Source organism: Pristiophorus japonicus, chromosome 19 (genome assembly GCF_044704955.1).
Source record: "Pristiophorus japonicus isolate sPriJap1 chromosome 19, sPriJap1.hap1, whole genome shotgun sequence".
Taxonomy (NCBI): Eukaryota; Metazoa; Chordata; class Chondrichthyes; family Pristiophoridae; genus Pristiophorus; species Pristiophorus japonicus.
The window spans coordinates 69,893,156-69,918,377 of NC_091995.1; the positions used below are offsets into that span (position 1 = coordinate 69,893,156).

General features: G+C 52.1%; 1 protein-coding gene, 1 non-coding gene and 1 pseudogene across 2 annotated transcripts; 1 reads left to right on the forward strand and 2 right to left on the reverse strand.

Moving 5' to 3' along the window:
• The first annotated feature begins 498 nt into the window (after nt 1-498).
• Nucleotides 499-649, forward strand: LOC139230733 (U12 minor spliceosomal RNA). Its single transcript, XR_011587966.1, has one exon. It is a non-coding gene; the product is annotated as a U12 minor spliceosomal RNA (small nuclear RNA).
• A 15,069-nt stretch (nt 650-15,718) lies between these two features.
• LOC139230688 (U2 spliceosomal RNA) lies at nt 15,719-15,920 on the reverse strand (annotated as a pseudogene).
• A 3,652-nt stretch (nt 15,921-19,572) lies between these two features.
• On the reverse strand, nt 19,573-23,707 carry rrp7a (ribosomal RNA processing 7 homolog A; the record flags this gene model as incomplete). The annotated part of the gene is made up of 6 exons (XM_070862090.1): nt 19,573-19,705; nt 19,860-20,058; nt 22,348-22,445; nt 22,709-22,832; nt 23,082-23,207; nt 23,549-23,707. Coding segments are annotated over 6 exons (792 nt in total), but the record flags the coding sequence as incomplete, so codon positions are not given.
• Nucleotides 23,708-25,222: the final 1,515 nt, after the last annotated feature.

Sequence of the window (25,222 nt, forward strand, 5' to 3'; positions counted from 1 at the left end):
TCCCGGTACGCTCAAGGCCTTCTGTGACCGGTGGGGACCAGAGGGACTGGACTGCATCATCATCCCCAGAAACCTAATTTTGAGTTGATTTGTTAGATTGTCTTTAGTTTTTGGTTAGTTTGCAGGTTCTAGTGGTTGTTCCCCTTTAACAAGCGGGCATGTGGTTGAATTATATTATTTAAAAGAGTTAGCACAAAACTAAATTGAAAGCCTGCTGAGTGAGGAAAGAACTACAGCTCCCACAATCCCCTGCGGTCAGGCAAATCGCCTCTGAAGCAGTTGCTCCCATAATGCCTCTGCGCTCGCTACTTTGCATAATGGAGTTTTCTTTTCAAATTTATTGGAGTAATTGTTTGGGGAAAGGCTGCGGGGCGCTGAGAGGGGAGAGATTGCTGGTGGACACGGGCCGTGCCGCTCCGGGCCGTATGGTGGACCAACTCACCCTAACTGTGAGCAGGGGCGATCGGGCCCTGCTCCCCGCCGCGGTTACTTTTCTTTATGCCTTAAACTAATGAGTAAGGAAAATAACGGTCCGGGGTGACGCCCGGGTCCTCGCCGCTTCGTGCGAGAGGAATTTTTGAGCGGGTATAGGTCGCCCTCGTGGTGACCCGCCTACTTTGTGGGATGCCGCAGTGCAGTGATCTGCCCGGCCCTGCACCCTTAATCTATAAAAAAGAAACATCTTTGCCTTCTTATTTTTAGCTGTTGATTTTGCCTGTCTCTGTCTGATGCAATGATAGTGCAGAAATAGGCTATTCGTGCCAGTTCCTTTCAAGAGCTATCCATTGATCCCACTCACTGTAGTCCTGTATTTTGTTTTCCCTTCACGTATTTATCTAATTCTCTTGTGAAAGTTACTCTCGAATCTGTATCCACATCAGAACACCTCGCTCTTGTGTAAAATAATGTTTCCCAAGTCATCTCTGTATCTTTTGCCAATCACCTTAACTGGAAACAATTTCTCCTTATTTATTTCCTCTATCACGATTTTGAACACCTCTACCAAGTGTCCTCTTAACCTTCCCTGCTCTAACGAGAGCAATTCCAGCTTCTCTAGTCTCTCCAAATAACTGAAGCCCATCATCCCTGGATTAATAAAGTCAATAAGGTGGCAAGCAAGTTGATAGGGCAGTTAAAAAGCATGTGGGATACTTGGCGTCATAAATAGCAACATTGAATACAAAAACAAGGAAGTTATGCTAAACCTTTACAAATCACTGGTTAGGCCTCAGCTGGAGTATTGTGTACAATTCTGGACACCGCACTTTAGGGAGGCTGTCAAGGCCCTGGAGAGGGTACAGAGGAGGTTTACCAGGATGGTATCTGGGATGAGGAAGCTCGGTTATGAGGAGAAGCTGGGATGGTTCACGTTAGACCAGAGAAGGTTCAGAGGAGACCTAATAGAGGTTTTCAAAATTGTGAGGAGTTTTGACAAAGCAACTAACAACAACTTTTATTTATATAGTGCCTTTAACGTAGTAAAACGTCCCAAGGCGCTTCACAGCAGTGTTAGAAGACAAAACAGATAAATTTGACACTGAGCCACATAAGAAGAAATTACGGCAGATGACCAAAAGCTTGGTTAGAGAGGTAGGTTTTAAGGAGCGCCTTAAAGGAGGAAACAGAGGTTTAGGGAGGGAGTTCCAGAGCTTTGGGGTCCAGGCAGCTAAAGTCACGGCCACCGATGGTTGAGCGATTATAATCAGGGATGCACAAGAGGGCAGAATTTGAGGAACGCAGACATCTCGTGGGGTTGTTGAAATAGATTACAGAGATAGGGAGGGGCGAGGCCATGGAGGGACTTGTAAACGAGGATGAGAATTTTGAACTCGAGATGTTGCTTAACCGGGAGCCAATGTAGGTCAGCGAGCACAGGGGTGATGGGTGAGTGGGACTTGGTGCGGGTTACTACACGGGCTGCCGGGTTTTGGATGACCTCAAGTTTATGTAGTGTAGAATGTGGGAGGCCAGCCAGGAGTGCGTTGGACTAGTCAAGTCTAGAGATAACAAAGGCATGGATGAGGGTTTCAGCAGCAGAAGAGCGGGGGCAGAGGTGAGCGATGTTACAGAGGTGAAAATAGGCGGTTTTAGTTATGCCGCGATATGTGGTCGGATGCTTATTCCAGGGTCAAATATGATGTCTTGGTTGCAAACAGTCTGGTTCAGCCTCAGATAGATGCTCGGGAGAGGGATGGAGTCAGTGGCTAGGGAATGCATTTTGTGGTCTCCCAATATTTAATTGGAGAAAATTTCTGCTCATCCAGTACTGGATGTTGGATAAGCAGTCTGAGAATTTAGAGACTGTGGAGGGGGTCAAGAAAAGTGGTGGAGAGGTAGAGCTGGGTGTCATCAGTATACCTGGAATACTGCGTGCAGTTTTGGTTTCCGTATTTACGAGGCAGTTCAGAGAAGGTTCACTCGGTTGATTCTGAAGATGAGGGATTGACTTATGAGGAAAGGTTGAGTAGGTTGGGCCTCTGCTCATTGGAATTCAGAAGATTGAGAGGTGATCTTATCGAAACGTATAAGATTATGAGGGGGCTTGACAAGATAGATGCAGAGAGGATGTTTCCACTGTTGGGGGAGAGTAGAACTAGGGGGCATAATCTTTGAATAAGGGGCCGCCCATTTAAAACTGAGATGAGGAGAAATTTATTTTCTCAGAGAGTTGTGAATCTGTGGAATTCGCTGCCTCAGAGAGCTGTGGAAGCTGGGTCATTGAATAAGTTTAACAGAAATAGACAGTTTCTCAACCGATAAGGGAATGAAGGATAATGGGGAGCAGGCGGAAAAGTGGACCTGAGTCCATGATCGGATCAGCCAAGATCATATTAAATGGTGAAGCAGGCTTGAGGGGCCGTATGGCCTAGAAACATAGAAAATAGGTGCAGGAGTAGGTCATTCGGCCCTTCGAGCCTACTCCTGCTCCTACTTCTTATGTTCTTATGTTATGTGGAAACTGGCTCCGTGTTTTCGGATGATGTCTCCAAGGGGCAGCATATAGATGAGAAATTGGAGGGGGCCAAGGACAGATCCTTGGGGGACACCAGAGGTAATGATGCGGCAGTGGGGAGAGAAGCCATTGCTGGAGATTTTCTGGCTACAATTGGATAGATAAGAATGGGACCAGGCGAGTGTGGCCCCACCCAGCTGGACGTTGGTGGAGAGGCGTTGGAGGAGGATGGAGTGATCAACCGTATCAGAGGCTGCAGACAGGTCCAGAAGGATGAGGAAGGATAGTTTACCTTTGTCACAGTCACAAAGGATGTCGTTTGAAACCAGATTGAAGGGATTCAAACATGGAATTCAGGGAAAGATAGTCACGGATTTGGGAGGCGACAACATATTCAAGGACTTTGGAGAGGAAAAGGAGGTTGGAGATGGGGCGATAGTTGGCAAGCAAAGTGGGGTCCAGGGTTGTTTTTTTGAGGAGAGGGGTGATAACAGCAGATTTGAAGGAGAGGGGAACAGTACCTGAGGAGAGAGAACCGTTAACAATGTCGGCTAACACGGGAGCCAGAAAAGGAAGTTGGGTGGTCAGCAGTTTAGTGGGAATAGGGTCAAGAGAGTAGGAAGCGGGTCTCATAGACAAGATAAGTTTGGAGAGATTAAGATGGGAGATGAGAAAGAAACTAGAGAAAGATCTGTGGGGGGAGCCTCAGAGGAAGTTTATCCCTGTGGGCTCGGGGAAGGAAGGGAACTGGCAGAGGCAGCTGATCAGATGGTCTCAATCTATGAGACAAAGTCGTCCATGAGCTCCTCGCACTTGTTGTTGGAGGTGAGTGTGGTGGAGACAGGGGAGAGGGGGTTAAGGAGACGGTTAGCAGTAGAGAATAGGAGCCGGGGGTTATCTTTGCAATCCAGAATGATCCTGGAACAGTGAGCAGTTTTTGCAGCCAAGAGTAGGAAATTATAGTGTTTTATGTGGTCGAGCAGAGAATGGCGAATCTGATTGTCCCCTACATCTGGTCAAGTCTGCATCCCTTGGACTTGTGAGAGCGACGATGAGAGCTGTACCAGGGGGAACGGCTAGGGTGAGAGAGAGTAATGGTTTAAATAGGGGCTAGGGCATCAAAGGTGGTGGTGAGGGTGTGATTGAGCAGATCTGCAGAATTGTTATGGTGAATTGAGGGCCAAAGGCTGGACAGTTTGAAGTTAATAAGTGCAGTTGTAAGAGAGTTTGGAGAGAGTTTTTTTCCAGGGGAGGATGCAGAAGGAATTAGGGTTAGATTAGGGAAGGGGGATGTGAGTGGAGAGCGATACAAGGAAGTGGTCAGAGATGGCCTTATCTGTAATTGACAGGGTTGGAATAGCGAGACCACGAGAGATGGCAAGGTCAAGGGGGTGGCCGCGAATATGGGTTGGGGAGTTCACATGGAGGGACAGATAAAGGGAGGATAGGAGGCTAGTGAACTCGGGGGAGAGAGCATGATGAATTGTGATGGAGGTTGAAATCACCGAGGATGAGAAGTTGCTCGGTGCAGAGGTTGAGGGGGGGAAGTAGTGAGGATATATCCGTGATAACGTTTTTAATCATACTTGGGTGGGCGGTAGAGAGCAAGGATTTTAAATGAGAAGTAGGAGGGGTGGAATAAAGTGAGACGCTCAAAGGAGGAGAAATTGTCGGGGGAGTTGGGGGACAGACCAAGGTGGGTTTTGCTGATGAGAGCCACACCCCCACCACGGCGGTCTGGGCGGGGCAAGTGGTGGGAGGTATAGCCGGGCGGGGAGGCTTAATTGAAAGGGAAGGTGTCGTCACCCCTCAGCCAGGTTCGTGTCAGGGCCACGATGTCGATGCCATCATCCATGATAAGCTGATGGATGGGAAGGGCCTTGTTCGCAAGTGAACAATGGAGAAATAGGGAGGGACTATTTTCTCCGGTAAATGGGTTGGTAACCAGAGCTCATAGATTTAAAATAATTGGCAAAAGAACTAGAGGGGGAATGGGACACTTTAAATCAGAGGGTGGATATGATCCAGAGCACACTGCCTGGAAGGGTGGGGGAATCAGATTCCAGGGGAACTTTCGAAAGGCAATTGGACATGTATTTGAAGAGGATTAATTTGCAGGGTTATGGGGGAAAAGTAGCGTGTGGGACTAAACTGGATCACTCTTTCAAAGGGTGGGTACAAGCACAACGGCTCGAATGGTCTCCTTCTGTGCTGTAAGATTCTATGATCACTTCACACTGCCGTGTGTCTACCCATTTTACCAGTCTGTCTGTGTCCTCCTAAAGTCTGTTACACTCCTCCTCGCCGTTCACTGCATTTCAGAGATTTAGGTAATCTGTAACCTTTGAACCGATGCCCTATATCCCCATTGGCAAGTCCAGGCCATTAATATATATCAAAAAGCACATGGTCCCAATACTGACTCCTGGGGAACATGGTATACCTTCCTCCAGTCTGGAAAACAGCCATTCACCACTACTCTCTGCTTTCTCTGCCTTAGTGTCAGCTGTGACTCAGTGAGTAGCACCCTCGCCTCTGAGTCAGAAGGTTGTGGGTTCAAGTCCCACTCCAGAGACTTGAGCACAATAATCTAGGCTGACACTCCCAGTGCAGTGCTGAGGGAGTGCTGCACTGTCGGAGGTGCCATCTTTCAGATGAGACATTAAACCGAGACACCGCCTGCTCTCTCAGGTGGATGTAAAAGATCTCATGGCACTATTTCAAAGACGAGCAGGGAAGTTATCCCTGGTGTCCTGGTCAATATTTATCCCTCAATCAACATCTCAAGAAACAGTTCAGCTGGTCATTACCACATTGCTGTTTGTGGGAGCTTGCTATACGAAGGCCTTTCCCATATTACAACAGAGACTACACTCCAAAAAAGTACTTCATTGGCTGCAAAGCTATTTGAGACGTCCGATGATCGTGAAAGGCGCTATATAAATGCAAATCTTTCTTTTCTTTCTTAATCTATTTTGTATTCGTGCTGCCACTATCCCTTTAATCGTGCTGTAAACTTCTATGATTCTAGGTGTGGCGGAGGACCGGCGAGAGATCGTGGCAGAGATGCAGCGAGTGAGGTTACGGGGCCCAGGAGAGGTGAGGGCCCAGGGGCAGCACGGGCCCAGGCCACACTGTGCGATATGTGCACGCACTGGGTCCGTGCAGCAGAACTGGTCTCCAGTCGTCCTGGTTAATCCTTGCCACTGGACCAAGACCACACATTAAACGCACAGGCATCTTCCACCCAATTCAATTGGAGTTCGGGTCCTCCATTGAAACATCTGTGAACACATGGGAAGTAAGTCATCATCGTTCGAAGGACTGCTTATGATGAATCCATGGGTTTAAAGGGTTTGTCAAAACCTTTTGAAAGTCCATACACACCATCAACACACTGCCCACGCAAACCCTTTCCGTTAACTCATCAAAGAACTCAAACAAGTTAGTCAAACACGATTTGCGTTTAATAAATCCGTGCTGACTTTCATTTAGCCCATTCTGTTCCAAATGCAATTAATTTTGTTCTGGATTATCTGCGACTGAAACCTTCATCCCTTTGTTACCTCGGGACTCGATTATTCCTTGCCGGCCTTCCATCTTCCACCCTCCGTAAACTTGAGCTCATCTAAAATGTTGCTGCCTGTTTTCTAACTTGCATCAAGTCCCGTTCACCCATCACCCCTGTGCTCACCGAGCTACACAAAATAGTCCCCTCTCCTCTTCCCGCTTGCTGACGCACATTGGCTATCAGTCCGGCAATGCCTTGAATTTTAAATTTTCATTCTTGTTTTCAAATCGCTATCATGGCCTCGCCCCTCCTTATCTCAGTAACCACATCCAGCCCCACAACTCCCTGAGATCTCTGCCCTACTAGCCTCTTGCATGTCCTTCGGCCGCCTGAGGAAAAGAGTGTTTGAAGACCAGGCCCTAAAATCCACCACCAAGATCATGGTCTACAGGACTGTAGTAATACCCGGCCTCCTGTATGGCTCAGAGACATGGACTATGTACAGTAGACACCTCAAGTCACTGGAGAAATACCACCAACGATGTCTCCGCAAGATCCTACAAATCCCCTGGGAGGACAGACGCACCAATGTTAGCGTCCTCGACCAGGCCAACATCCCCAGCATTGAAGCACTGACCACACTTGATCAGTTCCACTGGGTGGGCCACATTGTTCGCATGCCAGACACAAGGCTCCCAAAGCAAACGCTCTACTCAGAACTCGCAAACTGCTGTCTGCCAAATCCCTAGATCTGAGCAAGGCCATTACGACAGCCCAGGCTTTTATGTCCACGAACGATAACAGATATCATTGCAGCATCGGAACTCACCGGCAATTACTGTGCATAAAATAACACCTTCAGCAAGCAGAACGGTACATGGCAGGGCCTACACGCCCACAGAGGCCAGACCTAGGATGACTCAGAGTCCGCTGTGGGGCGTGAATGTGAATCCATTAGCACCATGTTGGCACTGCGGGGGTAATCATCGAGCCCATCAATGTCGATTCCAGCACTACATGTGTAAGGGCTGTGGAACAATGGGGCACCTCCAGTGAATGTGCAAGATGTCTGCGACTCACCACGTGGCAGAGTGAGCAGAAGATGTCCGATCGGCGCCGAACATGCTAAACGAGTAAGAGAGGCAACTCAACCCGAGGCTGAAGAGGAAGTGTATGGGGTACACACCTTCACCACCAAAAGCCCTCCGATAATGTTAAAAGTCAAATTAAACGGCATTCCAGTTTCCATGCAATTGGACACGGGGGCGAGTCAGTCAATTATGAGCCAGAAGACTTTTGAGAAACTGTGGAGCAACAAGGCACAAAGGCCAAAACTAAGTCCGATCCACACCAAGCTGCGCACTTACACCAAAGAGCTCATACCAGTCATTGGCAGTGTGGCAGTGAAGGTGTCGTACGATGGAGTTGTACATGATTTACCACAATAGATTGTACCAGGCGATGGTCCAACGCTGTTCGGCAGAAGCTGGCTGGGAAAGATGCGATGGAACTGGGACGACATCAAAGCACTGTCTTCGGAGGATGACGCCTCATGCGCCCAAGTGCTAAACAAATTCCCATCGTTATTCGAGCCAGGCATCGGCAACTTCACAGGTGGCAAAGTGTAGATTCATTTAGTCCCTGATGCACGACCCGTCCATTACAAGGCCCAAGCGGTTCCATACATGATGCGAGAGAAAGTCGAGATCGAGCTGGACAGACTTCAACGAGAGGAGATCATATCGCCAATCGAGTTCAACGAGTGGGCCAGTCCAATTGTTCCGGTGTTGAAGAGCGACGGGACGGTCAGAATCTGCAGGGACTACAAGGTAACTATCAACCGAGGACGAGTTACAGGACTAGTACCCACTACCCAAAGTGGATGACCTGTTTGCAATGCTAGCAGGAGGTAAGTCGTTCACCAAGCTGGATCTAACCTCTGTTTACATGACACAGGAGCTGGCTGAACCTTCGAAAAAATTGCCGTGCATCAACACGCACAGAGGACTGTTCGTGTACCACAGATGCCCCTTTGGGATTCACTCAGCTGCAGCCATCTTCCAGAGGAACATGGAGAGTCTGCTGAAATCGGTTCCGTGCACCGTGGTGTTCCAAGACGACATTTTGGCCGCAACACCCCCGAACACTTGTACAACCTGGAAGAGGTTCTCAAGCGACTGGACAGAGTGGGACTCAGGCTGAAACGCTCCAGGTGTGTTTTCTTGGTGGCAGAGGTTGAATTTCTGAGGCGAAAGATTGCGGCGGACGGCATCAGACCCACGGACTCCAAGACGGAGGCCATCAAGAATGCACCAAGACCACAGAATGTGACGGAGCTGCGTTCATTCCTGGGACTCCTCAACTATTTTGGTAACTTTCTATTGGGGTTGAGCGCTTTGCTGGAACCATTGCTCTTATTGCTACGCAAGGGTGACAATTGGGTTTGGGGTAAATCTCAAGAGACAGCCTTTAACAAGGCCAGAAACCTGCTATGTTCCAACAAGTTACTTGTATTGTATGACCCACGTAAACGTTTAGTACTAACTTGTGATGCATCTTCGTACGGGGTTGGCTGTGTGTTACGGCAAGCCATTGGGTCAGACAAACTGCAACCTGTTGCATATGCATCCAGAAGCTTATCCAAGGCTGAAAGAGCCTACAGTATGGTTGAAAAAGAAGCATTAGCATGGGTATACGGGGTTAAGAAAATGCACCAATACCTATTTGGGCTCAGGTTCGCGCTCGAAACCGACCACAAGCCGTTCATTTTGTTGTTCAGAAAGCAAAGGTATTAACACCAATGCTTCATCCCACATCCAAATATGGGCACTAACATTATCTGTGGATGACTATGTAATTCGCCACAGACCAGGCACTGAGAACTGCGCTGACACCCTCAGTCAGCTACCATTGCCCACCACCGGGCTGGAAATGGCGCAACCCGCAGACTCGCTCCTTGTAATGGATGCTTTTGAGAGCGAGGGGTCACCGGTCACGGCTCGCCAGATCAGGACCTGGACTAGCCAGGACCCGGTGCTATCACTAGTAAAAAGCTGTGTCCTCAATGGGAGCTGGTCGGTGGTCCCAGGGGAAATGCAAGACGAAAATAAGTCGTTCCACCGATGCAGCGATGAAATGTCCATCCATTCAGACTGCCTCCTATGGGGGAATCGTGTAATTTTGCCAAAAAAAAGGCAGGGAAACGTTTATACACAACCTTCACAGTACCCAGCCAGGCAAAGTCATGAGTAAGGCTATCGCCAGGTTGTACATTTGGTGGCCCGGCATTGACTCGGAATTGGAGTCATGCGTACACCAATGTAATACTTGCTCACAGTTGAGCAATGCACCAAGGGAGGCCTCACTGAGTCTGTGGTCATGGCCCTCCAAACCGTGGTCAAGGATCCACGTAAATTTTGTTGGCCCCTTTCTTGGAAAGATGTTCCTGGTAGCAGTGGACGCTGACTCTAAATGGATTGAATGTATAATAATGTCGTCATGTACGTCCACTTCCACCATTGAAAGCCTCCGGGCCCTGTTCACCACCCGTGGTTTGCCCGATGTCCTTGTTAGTGACAATGGACCATGCTTCACCAGCTCAGAATTCAACGAGTTCATGACCTGCAATGGCATCAAGCATGTCAGGTCTGCGCCGTTTAAGCCCTCATCCAATGGTCAAGCGGAAAGGGCAGTCCAAACCATCAAGCAGAGCTTGAAACGCGTAACGGATGGTTCCCTGCAGACCCGGTTATCTCGGATTCTGCTCAGCTACTGCACACGACCCCACTCGCTTACCGGGGTTCCCCCTGCAGAATTGCTAATGAAGAGAGCACTCAAAACCAGGCTCTCCTTAATCCACCCGGATCTCAATGATCATGTAGAAACCCGGCATCCCTGGCATAACATGTACCACGATCGCGTGGCTGTATCACGTGACATTGAAGTTAATGACCCTGTGTTTGTTCTTAATTATGGTCATGGTCCCAAATGGGTTGCTGGCACTGTGTTAGCCAAGGAGGGGAATAGAGTGTTTGTTGTCAAACTTTTGAACGGACAAATGTGCAGAAAGCACTTGGATCAGACCAAACTGCGGTTCACTGGCAACCAAGAACAGTTTGAAGAGGACATTACCATCAGTGATCCACCCACACACACCCAACCAGCAATCGACCTCGCGGTCAACCACGAGGATGACCCCACCATGCCCGACAGTCCGATCAGACCAGCCACACCACAGTGCAGCAATGATCCAACCGACTCACCCAGGCCAGGACTTCAACTCAGGTGATCAACCCGGGAACGCTGAGCCCCGGATCGCCTCAACTTGTAAATAACTTGTACATACGACTTTGGGGGGGAATGATGTTATGTATGTAAACATTACCAATGTGTAAGACTTGCCACCAGGGGGCGCACCTGTGGGAGACCCAAGGGTCACCTGCATACCATGCTGCCTCCTCACTCTGGAGTTACATTAAAGAGACCAAGGTCACAACAGTTTGAGCTTAAGATGTACAGTCTTGTAGAGTTATTCTAAATGTAACAAGCTTGGTGACAATTTTGAGGGCCTGGCCTTCAAACACTTTTTTCCTCAGGCGGCCAAAGGCTGCACTGGCGCACTGGACGCGGTGTTGGATCTCGTTGGAGTTACAACTAGGGGGATATCAGCACCCTGTTGCATTGTTCACAATACACCAGGGACAAGATTCAACCCTCACCGCCTTCCTCCACATTCGCTCTCGACTTAAAATGTTAACACATAGTCAGCTGGGATACTTGACCATTTAAACCACTTTACAATATTCTGACAAGTCCCTCGGCAACTTCATGCAGGACCATGGTTCCACACGCATGCCATATGCACCCAGCTTGATCAAGCCCACTCTCCAGCTCCCTCCATCCCATGGGCCAAATCCTAGCCCCCTACCAGCTGAGTCTTCCCTTCCCAAACCTACCAGGGACACACCAGGGCTTAGAACTGGAAGCATCCAGGGGGCAGAGGAACAGCCAAGTTGGGTCCAGGAGACTTTCAGTTGGGTCAAACCTGAGGAAGGCTGAACGACCTCCAGCTAAATGCAGGGAGCTCCCATCACCCGGTCCTCCATGTCTCTGCGATTGACCCCATCAGGGCAAATCTGCAGGAGTTGACTTTTAGCATCGGCTCAACCCTGAGCTTAGGTTCCTCCTGCTGATCTTCACTAAGGGTAGCCTTTGTCCATCTGTCTCTGGCCTTGCTTCTGCCCCCGACTGCTGGCTAAAACCCAATCTCTGCCTCCTTACCTGTCCTTTCTATAGCACAGGATAGTCATGATGCTCCTCTACCCTTTAAACTAAGTGAATTGGTTCCTAACTGTAACTCTGTACTTTCACTTACTGTGAACTAAATCGTACAATGATACAGCACACAGGAGGCCATTCGGCCCATCGTGCTGGCTCTTTGGTAGAGCTATACAATTAATCCCAATCCCCTGCTTTTTCCCTACAGCCCTGTCATTTTTTTCCCCTTTATGTATTTATCCACTTCTCCTTTGAAAGTTACTTTTGAATCTGTTTCCACCGCCCTTTCAGGCAGCGCATTCCACATCACTATTACTCAGTGTAAATGTCGCTTCTGGTTCTTTTGCCAATCACCTTCAATGTGTGCCCTCTGGCTACCTTCTGCCACTGGAGATAATTTCTCCCTATTCACTCTGTCAATTCTTGATTTTGAACTCCTCTTTAATTCTCTCCTTAACCTTCTCTGCTCTAAGAACCCCAGCTTCTCCATTCCCCCGATTCCTAGTACCATTTTAGTAAATCCCCTCTGTACCTTCTCCAAGGCCTTCCTGACGTGGTGTCCAGAATTGAATATATTACTCCAGGTCGGGCCTAACCAGTGTTTTATAAAGGTTTAGCATAACTTTCTTGCTTTTGTATTCTATTCCTCTATTAATACAACCCAGAAGTTCATAGGCTTTTTAAAAAAGCAACAATCTCAACTTGTCATGCTACCTTCAAAGATTTGTGCACATGAAGCCCCGGGTCTGTCCGTTACCAATTGTAACATTTAGCTTATATTGCCTCCTCATTCTTCCTACCAAAATGTATCACTTCACACTTCTCTCTGTTAAATTTCAGATCATTAATATATATCAGAAAGAGCAGTGGTCCCAATACCAACCCCTGGGGAACACGACTTCCCTCCAGTCTGAAAAGCAAGTGTTCACTAATCGCTGCTTCCTGTCCCTGAGCTAATATTGTACAGACGCTGCCACTGTCCGTTTAATACCATGGGGCTTTTGTTTTGCTCACAAGTCTATTATGTGGTATTTTGGTCAGTTGAATGATTTGTATCTGACTTCGTTTCACCACTGCATATTAAAACATCTTTAATAATTTGCAAGGCTGTGGGGAGAGAACACCAGAGTGGGTCCAATTTGAACAGCTCTTTCAAAGAGCTGGCACAGGCCCGATGGGCTGAAGGTCCTCTTTCTGTGTTGTAAAATTCCACGAATAAGTTTTCAATTTTATGAGAAAGGGCAGAAATTATCCTCCCTTTGTGACTATTTTTCACTCTATTTTATTTTAAATGCAAGGAAAGTTGGGAGGAGAAGAAAAGGACTTTGAACAATTTATTTTAGACAAAGCTGATGTTCTGACTTTCGAAGGGTTTTGAGTGAGCTCGGGGTGACAGGAATCAGACTGTTACTGTGGTCGAGGGTGAGTGGAGTTAACTTCAGTCGGCAGGCCCCCGTAGCCATTCCAAAATAAAGGGGCTGATCTCCTTCCATACTCAGGAACGCCTCAGAACATTTATGTTTAAATACTGCCCATCAGGATGATTGTCAGTGGAGCTTTCCATAAACCAGTCTGAAACCCTCCCACTGCCCTCCATCCAGCCACAGAAACACCGAGGCCCCCTGTTGGATTCATGTGGAACTGCAGGCATGGTATCCACAAGGGACGAGGACACCTATTGGAAGAAGGTGGAACTGCAGCAGCGTGTCTGGAAATTTCCCCTCAAATACCCTCTAAACCTTCTACCAATTACTTTAAATTTAAGCCTCTTGACCCCTCTGCTAAGGGAAATAGGCCCTTTCTATCCACTACATCTGGGCCCTTAATAATTTTATACACCTCAATGAGGTCTCCCCTCAACCCTTGCCGACAGTCAACCAGCACAGATCAGACCAGGAAGGCCATTCGGCCCATCTGAGGTCACAGCACGCCCCCTCCCCCCCCAAACCTCTCACCTTCACAACGCGATCCAGCACACAGTCGAGGTGTTGCTCGCTGTCTGTGTGAAAAGCTAAACGACATTAGTCTAAAAATGACCTTTGTACTGGTTTGAACCTGTCCCCTTTTCGTAGAATCAGAGAAGTTTACATAAGAAATAGGAACAGGAGTGGGCCATACGGTCCCTCGAGCCTACTCCGCCATTCAATAAGATCAAGGCTGATCTGATCATGGACTCATCTCCACTTCCCTGCCCGCTCCCCATAACCCCTTAATCGTTTAAGAAACTGTCTATTTCTGTCTTAAATTTATTCACTGTCCCAGCTTCCACAGCTCTCTGAAGCAGCAAATTCCAGATTTACAACCCTCTGAGAAGAAATTTCTCCTCATCTGTGTTTTAAATGGGCGGCCCCATGGGGGAAGAGAGCTTGCGGGGGAGGGGAGAGAGAGAGAGAGAGAGAGCTTGGGGAGGGGGGAGGAAAGAGAGCCTGGGTGGGGAGGGGAGAAGAGAGAAAGAGATACGGGTGGGGAAATCGGAGGCCAGAAAGGGAACTCAGAATTCGAATCACATCCTTCCTAGCCCCTAGTGCGTGCGTGTTATAAAGGATGGGTGGATGAAATCCAGAATTCAGGACACTCATTATTCACTTCATACCCAATAAACATGTTAACAATCCACACATAATGTCCCATCTGTGGGGGGTGTATAAGTTCTTATGCTGGGGTAAGGGACTTCAGCTGGAATTTGGTGGTTTTTGGGGAGATCTATCCTCTGACTTCTGAAGTCAAAATAGATTGAATTACAAATTGGAAATTCACTCAGAATTTGAGCTGGGCAGTTCCAGTTACACATGCCAGAGGAACTTCAGGGTGCGGCTTATCCTCCAAGGGGACCAATCAGCAATAAGTCTGGAGAACCAATCAGGGAAAAGGCTGCATTTCAGTTAGTACAAATAGTCCCGTTCCTCGTCAACCCTCCCCTAAATGCACACTTCTCCGGATTAAATTTCATTTGCCACTGCTCTGCCCACCTGACCAGTAGATTGATATCTTCCTGCAGTCCGCAGCTTTCTTCTTCATTATCAACCACACAGCCGATTTTAGTATCATCTGCAAACTTCTTAATCATATCACCTATATTCAAGTCTAGATCATTGATGTATACCACAAAAAGCAAGGGACCCAGTACTGAGCCCTGCGGAACCCCACTGGAAACATCCTTCCAGTCGCAAAAACACCCATCAACCATTACCCTTTGCTTCCTGCCCGAGCCAATTTTGGATCCAACTTGCCACTTTGCCCTGGATCCCACAGGCTTTTACTTTTGTGACCAATCTGCCATGTGGGACCTCATCAAAAGCTTTGCCTTCACCGACCCTCTTGGTTACCTCCTTGAAAAATTCAACCTAGTTAGTCAGGCACGACCTTCCTTGAACAAATCCGCGCTGACTGTCCTTGATTAATCAAGGGAATAATGGAGGTATGTGAAAAAGGAACGGCAGTAATCATGGGGGATTTTAACCTACATATTGATTGGTCAATTCAAATCGCACGGGATGGCCTGGAGGAGGAATTCATAGAATGCATACGGGATTGTTTCTTAGAACAGTATGTTACATAACCAACAAGGGAGCAAGCTATCTTAGATCTGGTCCTGTGTAATGAGACAGGAATAATAAATGATCTCCTAGTAAAAGATCCTCTCAGAATGAGTGATCACAGTATGGTTGAATTTGTAATACAGATTGAGGGTGAGGAAGTAGTGTCTCAAACGAGCGTACTATGCTTAAACAAAGGGGACTACAGTGGGATGAGGGCAGAGTTAGCTAAAGTAGACTGGGAACACAGACTAAACGGTGGCACAATTGAGGAATAGCAGAGGACTTTTAAGGAGCTCTTTCATAGTGCTCAACAAATATATATATATTTTTTAATTCGTTGCCAATCTTTCCAATTCTTTGTCAAATCACAAACGCCAGAGGTCACCTTGCACACATCAAGGATCACTCTGCGCCAATGCTCTTAGCGAAAAGGCCTAGAGCCACTGCACCGTTCCTGGAAGTACTGCAATACCAGGTTCGTGCCATGGAGGTGGATGGGTCAGGCCCCCCACACATCTCCTATTTCCAAAAAGCATAGGAGAATCACCTTCCTGATCCAGGGAGAACCACGTTGGGGTCATGATTACTCCCCTGTCAGGTCAGTTACGCATGATCTTAGCCAAAAGGCCAACAAAAATATATTCCAGTGAAAAAGGGCAGTAAGAGAAGGGATAACCAGCCGTGGTTAACCAAGGAAATAAAGGAGTATTAAATTAAAAACCAATGCGTATAAGGTGGCCAAGGTTAGTGGGAAACTAGAAGATTGGGAAAATTTTAAACAACAGCAAAGAATGACTAAGAAAGCAATAAAGAAAGGAAAGATAGATTATGAAAGTAAACTTGCACAAAACATAAGATAGTAAAAGTTTTTACCGATATATAAAACGGAAGAGAGTGACTAAAGTAAATGTTGGTCCCTTAGAAGATGAGAAGGGGGATTTAATAATGGGAAATGTGGAAATGGCTGAGACCTTAAACAATTATTTTGCTTCGGTCTTCACAGTGGAAGACACAAAAACCATGCTAAAAATTGCTGGACACGGGAATGTGGGAAGGGCGGCCCTTGAGACAATCACTATCACAAGGGAGGTAGTGCTGGACAGGCTAATGGGACTCAAGGTAGACAAGTCCCCTGGTCCTGATGAAATACATCCCAGGGTATTAAAAGAGATGGCGGAAGTTATAGCAGATGCATTCGTTATAATCTACCAAAATTCTCTGGACTCTGGGGAGGTACCAGCGGATTGGAAAGCAGCTAATGTAACATCCGTTTAAAAAAGGGGGCAGACTAAAGGCAGGTAACTATAGGCCGGTTAGTTTAATATCTGTAGTGGGGAAAATGCTTGAAGCTATCATTAAGGCAGAAATAGCGGGACATCTAGATAGGAATAGTGCAATCAAGCAGACGCAACATGGATTCATGAAGGGGAAATCATGTTTAACTAATTTACTGGAATTCCTTGAGGATATAACGAGCATGGTGGATAGAGGTGTACCGAAAGATGTGGTTTATTTAGATTTCCAAAAGGCATTCGATAAGGTGACTCACAAAAGGTTATTGCAGAAGATAAAGGTATGTGGAGTCAGAGGAAATGTATTAGCATGGATCGAGAATTGGCTGGCTAACAGAAAACAGAGAGTTGGGATAAATGGGTCCTTTTCGGGTTGGAAATCGGTGGTTAGTGGTGTGCCACAGGGATCGGTGCTGGGACCACAACTGTTTACAATATACATAGATGACCTGGAAGAGGGGACAGAATGTAGTGTAACAAAATTTGCAGATGACACAAAGATTAGTGGGAAAGCGGGTTGTGTAGAGGACACAGAGGCTGCAACGAGATGTAGATAGGTTAAGCGAATGGGCTAAGGTTTGGCAGATGGAATACAATGTCGGAAAATGAGAGGTCATCCACCTCGGGGAAAAAAAAACAGTAAAAGGGAATATTATTTGAATGGGGAGAAATTACAACATGCTGCGGTGCAGAGGGACCTGGGGGTCCTTGTGCATGAATCCCAAAAAGTTAGTTTGCAGGTGCAGCAGGTAATCAGGAAGGCGAATGGAATGTTGGCCTTCATTGCGAGAGGGATGGAGTACAAAAGCAGGGAGGTCCTGCTGCAACTGTATAGGGTATTGGTGAGGCCGTACCTGGAGTACTGCATGCAGTTTTGGTCACCTTATTTAAGGAAGGATATACTAGCCTTGGAGGGGGTACAGAGACGATTCACTAGGCTGATTCCGGAGATGAGGGGGTTACCTTATGATGATAGATTGAGTAGACTGGGTCTTTACTCCTTGGAGTTCAGAAGGATGAGGGGTGATCTTATAGAAACATTTAAAATAATGAAAGGGAGAGACAAGATTGAGGCAGAGAGGTTGTTTCCACTGGGTCGGGGAGACTAGAACTAGGGGGCACAGCCTCAAAATACGGGGGAGCCAATTTAAAACCGAGTTGAGAAGGAATTTCTTCTCCCAGAGGGTTGTGAATCTGTGGAATTCTCTGCCCAAGGAAGCAGTTGAGGCTAGCTCATTGAATGTATTCAAATCACAGATAGATAGATTTTTAACCAATAAGGGAATAAAGGGTTATGGGGAGCGGGCGGGTAAGTGGAGCTGAGTCCACGACCAGATCAGGCATGATCTTTTTGAATGGCGGAGCAGGCTCGAGGGGCTAGATGGCCTACTCCTGTTCTTAATTCTTATGTTCTATGTAATCCGTGTCTTTCTAAATGAAGTCCTTCAGGATTTTTTCCAATTTTCCCTCCAGGAGGTTAGGCTTACTGGCCTGTAATTACTGTCTATCTCTTTCTCCCTTCTTAAAGGCAGCACGACAGCTGAAGCCAGAGAGAATTGGAAAATGGTCAAAGCCTCTGCTATTTCCTCTTTTGCTTCACTTAACAGCCTGGGATACATTTCATCTGGGCCTGGGCACTTACCCACTTTCAAAGCTGCTAAACCCCTTATTGCCTCCTCTCTTCCTGTTTATTTAATTAATATTTCACACTCCTTCTCCTCGATAGCAGTGTCTGCATCGCCCCTCTCTTTCGTGAAATCAGACGCAAAGTATTCATTAAGAACCATACCATCTCCCACCTCCACACACAGATTACCCTCATGGTCTCTAACAAGCCCTTCTTTAGCAATCCTTTTGCTCTTAATATTTATAAAACATCTTTGGATTTTACTTGCCAAGAATTTTTCATGCTCTCTCTGCTTTCCTAATACCGTTTTAATTTCACCCCTGGACTTTCTAAAGAGATTTTGCAGTATTTAGCCCTCGGTATGTCATAAGCCGACCTTTTTTTCTTTATCCCACCCTGCATGTCCCTTTTCCGGCTCAGCATAAAGATACGTCGTGGCTTGACTTTTTCCATCTCATTTATTACTTTATTTTTCTCTGTAAGATCACTCTCCGAAACCTTTCCAAGGCTGAAAGCCTGCCTCTCCCCAGCCTTTCCATGTAGCCCAGACCCCTCAGCACTGCCTCGCAGACCTAGTGAGCAAAACTGAACACAGTATTCCAAGACCTGGTCAGATTTATTTACAATTTTTTTTAAATTTTGAGATTCTAAACCATATCTTCCAGAGCAGAAAGTTAAAACATTGTCAATAAACACAAAGTGAAAAATAAGCATTTTAATCAGCAGATATCTGTCAGCTCGCAATGGAGGAAACGTGGCAACTTGCGCTGAAATGGACTGATTTACATTTGATGATCCGTTAACAAAATGTTAATAAATCAAATAGCTGTCACACCACTGATCCAACCGCTTGCTGCCAGATTGGATGGGATAATTTTGCCCGAGGTATCTGTTATTCTGTACATAACCCGCTCGCCCCAGGGTTAGATTCCAGCCTGTAACTCGCTCTTGGGTATCTGTTGTTCGCTATAGAAAAATCACCCAAACGCTTCGATTGGATTCACAGGGGCCCCAAAATAACGGGGCAACAACCCGAGGTCCGCTCACTACACTGGTCAGTCCCCAGGCCGATCACCCCGATGGATAGCAGCTCATTGATTTGTTGCTCTCCCCAATCCGGTGAAATATTTAGTCCCCACCCCCAAGAGTGCAGCAGACACAGAGCCACACTCCCACAATCGTGTGTAACAGGGAGAGGAACGAACCCCGAGCCCATTACTGACAGACTGGTGATAGAGGGCAGCTGGAGCCCTGACCCCACCCTGACTGACCCCCGCCCTCCCGGGACTAAGGCCCTGAACCCCCACCCTGCGGGCCAGAGCCCCGACCCCACCCTGACTTACCCCCGACCCCACCCTGACTGACCCCCGACCCCACCCTGACTGAAGTCCCAGCCCAGCTCCCACAGGCTGACAGCTCTTTAGTAAGGTTTGAATTTTCGCTCGGCCCTCATCAGAGCGACCTTCTGTTTATCCTCTTCAAACTTCTTCCGAAGCTCAGCAATATCTGCAAACAAAAAACAATCGAAACACAGTGAGCAATTGGGACTGAGCTCCCATACAATCAGTGACCGACCGTCCCAGTCTTGGATGCAGTTGGAGCCACGAGGCTCCCCCTCCCGCGCCACGCCCCAAGCCCCTCCCCACTGTCGGTGACTTACGCTCTCGCTTGGTATCCCGGTGCTGCCAGCTGTAGAAGTTGAGCAGCTCTCTCTGAGCCCGCTTGCGTTTCTCGCGCTGCACGGCCCGCAGGTTCCCCGCCTCGGTTCGCGGGATGCCGGGACGCCGCCCTTTCCTGGTCACCTTCACCCAGCCGTCCTCATCTGGGACACCGTCTTCAGCCTCTGCGAGGGCCTCCACCTGGGGAGAGAGCAAGCGGCGTGAGAAACCGCGGGAACAGAACACGCGCTTGCTCCCCCCCCCCCAGCCCTCGCTCTCTCTCCCCCCCCCCCCCCAGCCCTCGCTCTCTCTTCCCCCCCCCCCCAGCCCTCGCTCTCTCTTCCCCCCCCCCCCCAGCCCTCGCGCTCTCTCCCCCCCCCCTCGCACTCTTCCCCCCCCCCCCCCTCGCTCTCTCTCTCCCCCCCCCCCCCAGCCCTCGCTCTCTCTCTCCCCCCCCAGCCCTCGCTCTCTCTCTCCCCCCCCAGCCCTCGCTCTCTCTCTCCCCCCCCAGCCCTCGCTCTCTCTCTCCCCCCCCCCCAGCCCTCGCTCTCTCTCTCCCCCCCCCCCAGCCCTCGCTCTCTCTCTCCCCCCCCAGCCCTCGCTCTCTCTCCCCCCCCCAGCCCTCGCTCTCTCTCCCCCCCCCAGCCCTCGCTCTCTCTCTCCCCCCCCAGCCCTCGCTCTCTCTCTCCCCCCCCCCAGCCCTCGCTCTCTCTTCCCCCCCCCCCCAGCCCTCGCTCTCTCTCCCCCCCCCCCCCCAGCCCTCGCTCTCTCTCCCCCCCCCCCCCAGCCCTCGCTCTCTCTTCCCCCCCCCCCCAGCCCTCGCGCTCTCCCCCCCCCCCCCCCCTCGCACTCTTCCCCCCCCCCCCCTCGCTCTCTCTCTCCCCCCCCCCCCAGCCCTCGCTCACTCTCTTCCCCCCCCCCCAGCCCTCGCTCTCTCTCTCCCCCCCCAGCCCTCGCTCTCTCTCTCCCCCCCCCCAGCCCTCGCTCTCTCTCTCCCCCCCCCCCAGCCCTTGCTCTCTCTCTCCCCCCCCCCCAGCCCTCGCTCTCTCTCTCAGCCCTCGCTCTCTCCCCCCCGCAGCCCTCGCTCTCTCCCCCCCGCAGCCCTCGCTCTCTCCCCCCCGCAGCCCTCGCTCTCTCCCCCCCGCAGCCCTCGCTCTCTCCCCCCCGCAGCCCTCGCTCTCTCCCCCCCGCAGCCCTCGCTCTCTCCCCCCCGCAGCCCTCGCTCTCTCCCCCCCGCAGCCCTCGCTCTCTCCCCCCGCAGCCCTCGCTCTCTCTCTCCCCCACCCCCCAGCCCTCGCTCTCTCTTCCCCACCCCCCCCCAGCCCTCACTCTCTCTTCTCCCCCCCCCCCCCATGCCCTCGCTCGCTCTCTCCCCCCCCCCATGCCCTCGCTCTCTTTCCTCCCCCCCCATGCCCTCGCTCTCTCCCCCCCCCCCCCATGCCCTCGCTCTCCCCCCCCCCCCCCATGCCCTCGCTCTCCCCCCCCCCCCCATGCCCTCGCTCTCCCCCCCCCCCCATGCCCTCGCTCTCCCCCCCCCCCATGCCCTCGCTCTCCCCCCCCCCCCATGCCCTCGCTCTCCCCCCCCCCCCATGCCCTCGCTCTCCCCCCCCCCCATGCCCTCGCTCTCCCCCCCCCCATGCCCTCGCTCTCCCCCCCCCCATGCCCTCGCTCTCCCCCCCCCCATGCCCTCGCTCTCCCCCCCCCCATGCCCTCGCTCTCCCCCCCCCCATGCCCTCGCTCTCCCCCCCCCCCCATGCCCTCGCTCTCCCCCCCCCCATGCCCTCGCTCTCTTCCCCCCCCATGCCCTCGCTCTCTCCCCCCCCCATGCCCTCGCTCTCTCCCCCCCCCATGCCCTCGCTCTCTCCCCCCCCCATGCCCTCGCTCTCTCCCCCCCCCATGCCCTCGCTCTCTCTCCCCCCCCGCTCTCTCTCCCCCCCCCATGCCCTCGCTCTCTCTCCCCCCCCGCCCTCGCTCTCTCTCCCCCCCCCCATGCCCTCGCTCTCTCTCCCCCCCCCCATGCCCTCGCTCTCTCTCCCCCCCCCCCATGCCCTCGCTCTCTCTCCCCCCCCCATGCCCTCGCTCTCTCTCCCCCCCCCCCATGCCCTCGCTCTCTCTCCCCCCCCCCCATGCCCTCGCTCTCTCTCCCCCCCCCCCATGCCCTCGCTCTCTCTCCCCCCCCCCCATGCCCTCGCTCTCTCTCCCCCCCCCCCATGCCCTCGCTCTCTCTCCCCCCCCCCCATGCCCTCGCTCTCTCTCCCCCCCCCCATGCCCTCGCTCTCTCTCCCCCCCCCCATGCCCTCGCTCTCTCTCCCCCCCCATGCCCTCGCTCTCCGCCCCCCCACTGAGCCCTCGCTCGCTTCCCCTCCCCCACTGAGCCCTCGCTCCCCCCACCGAGCCCACCCCCTCCCCCACGCTCCCCCCACCGAGCCCACCCCCCCCTCCCCCAACGAGCGAGACCACCCACCCCACGAACCGCCCCTCCCCCCGTACCTCCGCCACTCGCTGGTCATGTTGTTGCATGAACTGGTCGATGTCACTCTGCAGTTGTCCAGGGTCGGTGATGCTGGAACAATAATCCCGGATCCACTCTGGGAGAGAAGGAACGGGTCAGGATCAATGCTTCCTTGTATTTAGTTTTTGTCTGCCGGGGGCTCTTACACTGAAAACGCCAGTCCCCAGGCTGTGTGTGACTATGTGCACCTTATAGATGGTCAGGGTCCCGGTCTTTGACTGAGTGTGGCACCATCCAATGTCCCCCCCGCCAACCCCAAACACTGCAGACTGCCCCCCTCCCCACGTTCCAACCCCCCGCCCTTCCATTACCAGCAAGCAGTCAGTCTGGGCCACTCACTCTGAAGGCCTGTTGCGATGGGGTGCTCCCGTGGCGACAAGACCCAGGGGTCTTGGGGATTCAAGGACCTGGCACATTTCAGCCCGGACGGCCTCTTAAACACGACGTAGGCCACTCGGAAACCCTGCAGCAAGAGGAGAGTTAGACAGCACAGCACACGCAGGGTCCTGGGAACACGAAGCAGAGGGGTACAGTCCCTTGTCTGGGCCGGGGCTCTGTGCCCCAAGGTGAGAGAAGACACAATGAGCAGTGGCCTGGCTCCTGGGGCACTGTCAGTCTGCAGCCCCCCAAGCAGACTACACACCGAGGCCAGAGTCGAGACCAGGCCCCAGCCCCAATGACCAGGGTCACTGCGGACACTGACACTACATACCTGCACCGATTGGCCTTGGAAGAACTTTGATTTCTGCGTCTCGGGCTTGGTCCCTGGGCCTGGCTTTTCTTGCAGTTCCACAGAGGTTACTGGGCCGCACTGAGAGAACAGCCTGCGCACACACTCCTAGCCCGCAACACAGAGAGGGACAACATTTACACTGCTCAAGTATTGCTAAACCGATATAAATAAACAAGATCCATCCACAGCAGTTTCAGAAATATCCCCCCGCCACAGGGTCAGGTGTTCAGGGGAGGCCAGGCATTTCCTCTCAGTCGACCAGCGCAGGCCAATCTCATCGCCTCCTCCCCCTACCAGGTCCTCTCATGCCCATTGCTGCCAGTTAGAGACGGCCACATTAACAAGTGGAATGGACCGCATGCTGACCCTACACCGCCCCCACCCCCCGGGACAACTGACCCTTCCCCCAGTGCCAAAATCCCCATTCGCCGGCGGGGGAGCAGTACCTCGGTGCAATACGGTGGCAGGTTGAGGACAAACAGGGTGCGGTCCTGCGGCCTGGCACCGCCAGCGCCCTCACGGACCCGGTGCTCCTTCACGTACAGGTGGCGGGTCGCTCGGCTCCGCTCCGAGAATCTCACCGGGATCGCTGGCAGCGGGAGAGAGAATACGGGATCAGTCCAGGGAACCACAGCAGACCCACCACCTCCCACCCACCGCCGAACCGCCCCTGCCCACCCCCTACACACTCTCGCTCGCTCTCTCTCCCCCTACCTCTCCCTCTCCCCCCCCCTCCCCCCACACCCTCTCTCCTCCCCTCCCCCCACACTCTCTCTCTCTCCCCCTCCCCCCACACTCTCTCTCTCCCCCTACACTCCCTCTCCCCCCCCTCCCCCCACCCCTCTCTCTCCTCCCCTCCCCCCACACCCTCTCTCTCCCCCCTCCCCCCACACTCTCTCTCTCTCCCCCTCCCCCCACACTCTCTCTCTCCCCCCCCCCCCCACACTCTCTCTCTCTCCCCCCCCACTCTCTCTCTCTCCCCCCCCCCACTCTCTCTCTCTCCCCCCCCCCACTCTCTCTCTCTCTTCCCCCCCCTCCACTCTCTCTCTCCCCCCCCCCACACTCTCTCTCTCTCTCCCCCCCTCCCCCCACTCTCTCTCCCCCCCCTCCCCCCACTCTCTCTCCCCCCCTCCCCCCACTCTCTCTCCCCCCCTCCCCCCACTCTCTCTTCCCCCCCTCCCGCCACACTCTCTCCCCCCCTCCCCCCACACTCTCTCCCCCCCTCCCCCCACACTCTCTTCCCCCCCTCCCGCCACACTCTCTCCCCCCTCCCCCCACACTCTCTCCCCCACCTCCCCCCACACTCTCCCCCCCCCACACTCTCTCCCCCCTCCCCCACACTCTCCCCCTCCCCTCCCCCCACACTCTCTCCCCCCTCCCCCCACACTCTCTGCCCCCCTCCCCCCACTCCACTCTCTCTCTCCCCCCCACACTCTCTCCCCCCCCCCCACACTCTCTCCCCCCCACACACTCTCTCCCCCCCACACACTCTCTCTCCCCCCCCCACACACTCTCTCCCCCACCCACACACTCTCTCCCCCACCCACACACTCTCTCTCCCCACCCACACACTCTCTCTCCCCCCCCCCACACTCTCTCTCCCCCCCCCCACACTCTCTCTCCCCCCCCCCACACTCTCTCTCCCCCCCCCACACTCTCTCCCCCCCCCCACACTCTCTCTCCCCCCCCCCACACTCTCTCTCCCCCCCCCCACACTCTCTCTCCCCCCCCCACACTCTCTCTCCCCCCCCCACACTCCTCTCCCCCCCCACACCTCTCTCCCCCCCCCCACTCTCTCCCCCCCACACTCTCTCTCCCCCCCCACACACTCTCTCCCCCCCCACACACTCTCTCTCCCACCCCCACACTCTCTCTCCCCCCCCACACACTCTCTCTCCCCCCCCCACCTCTCTCTCTCTCCCCCCCCACTCTCTCTCTCTCCCCCCCCCCACTCTCTCTCTCTCTCCCCCCTCTCTCTCTCCCCCCCCCTCTCTCTCTCCCCCCCCCACTCTCTCTCTCCCCCCCCCACTCTCTCTCCCCCCCCCCCCACTCTCTCTCTCCCCCCCCCCCACTCTCTCTCTCCCCCCCCCACACTCACTCCATACTCTCTATGACTCTCT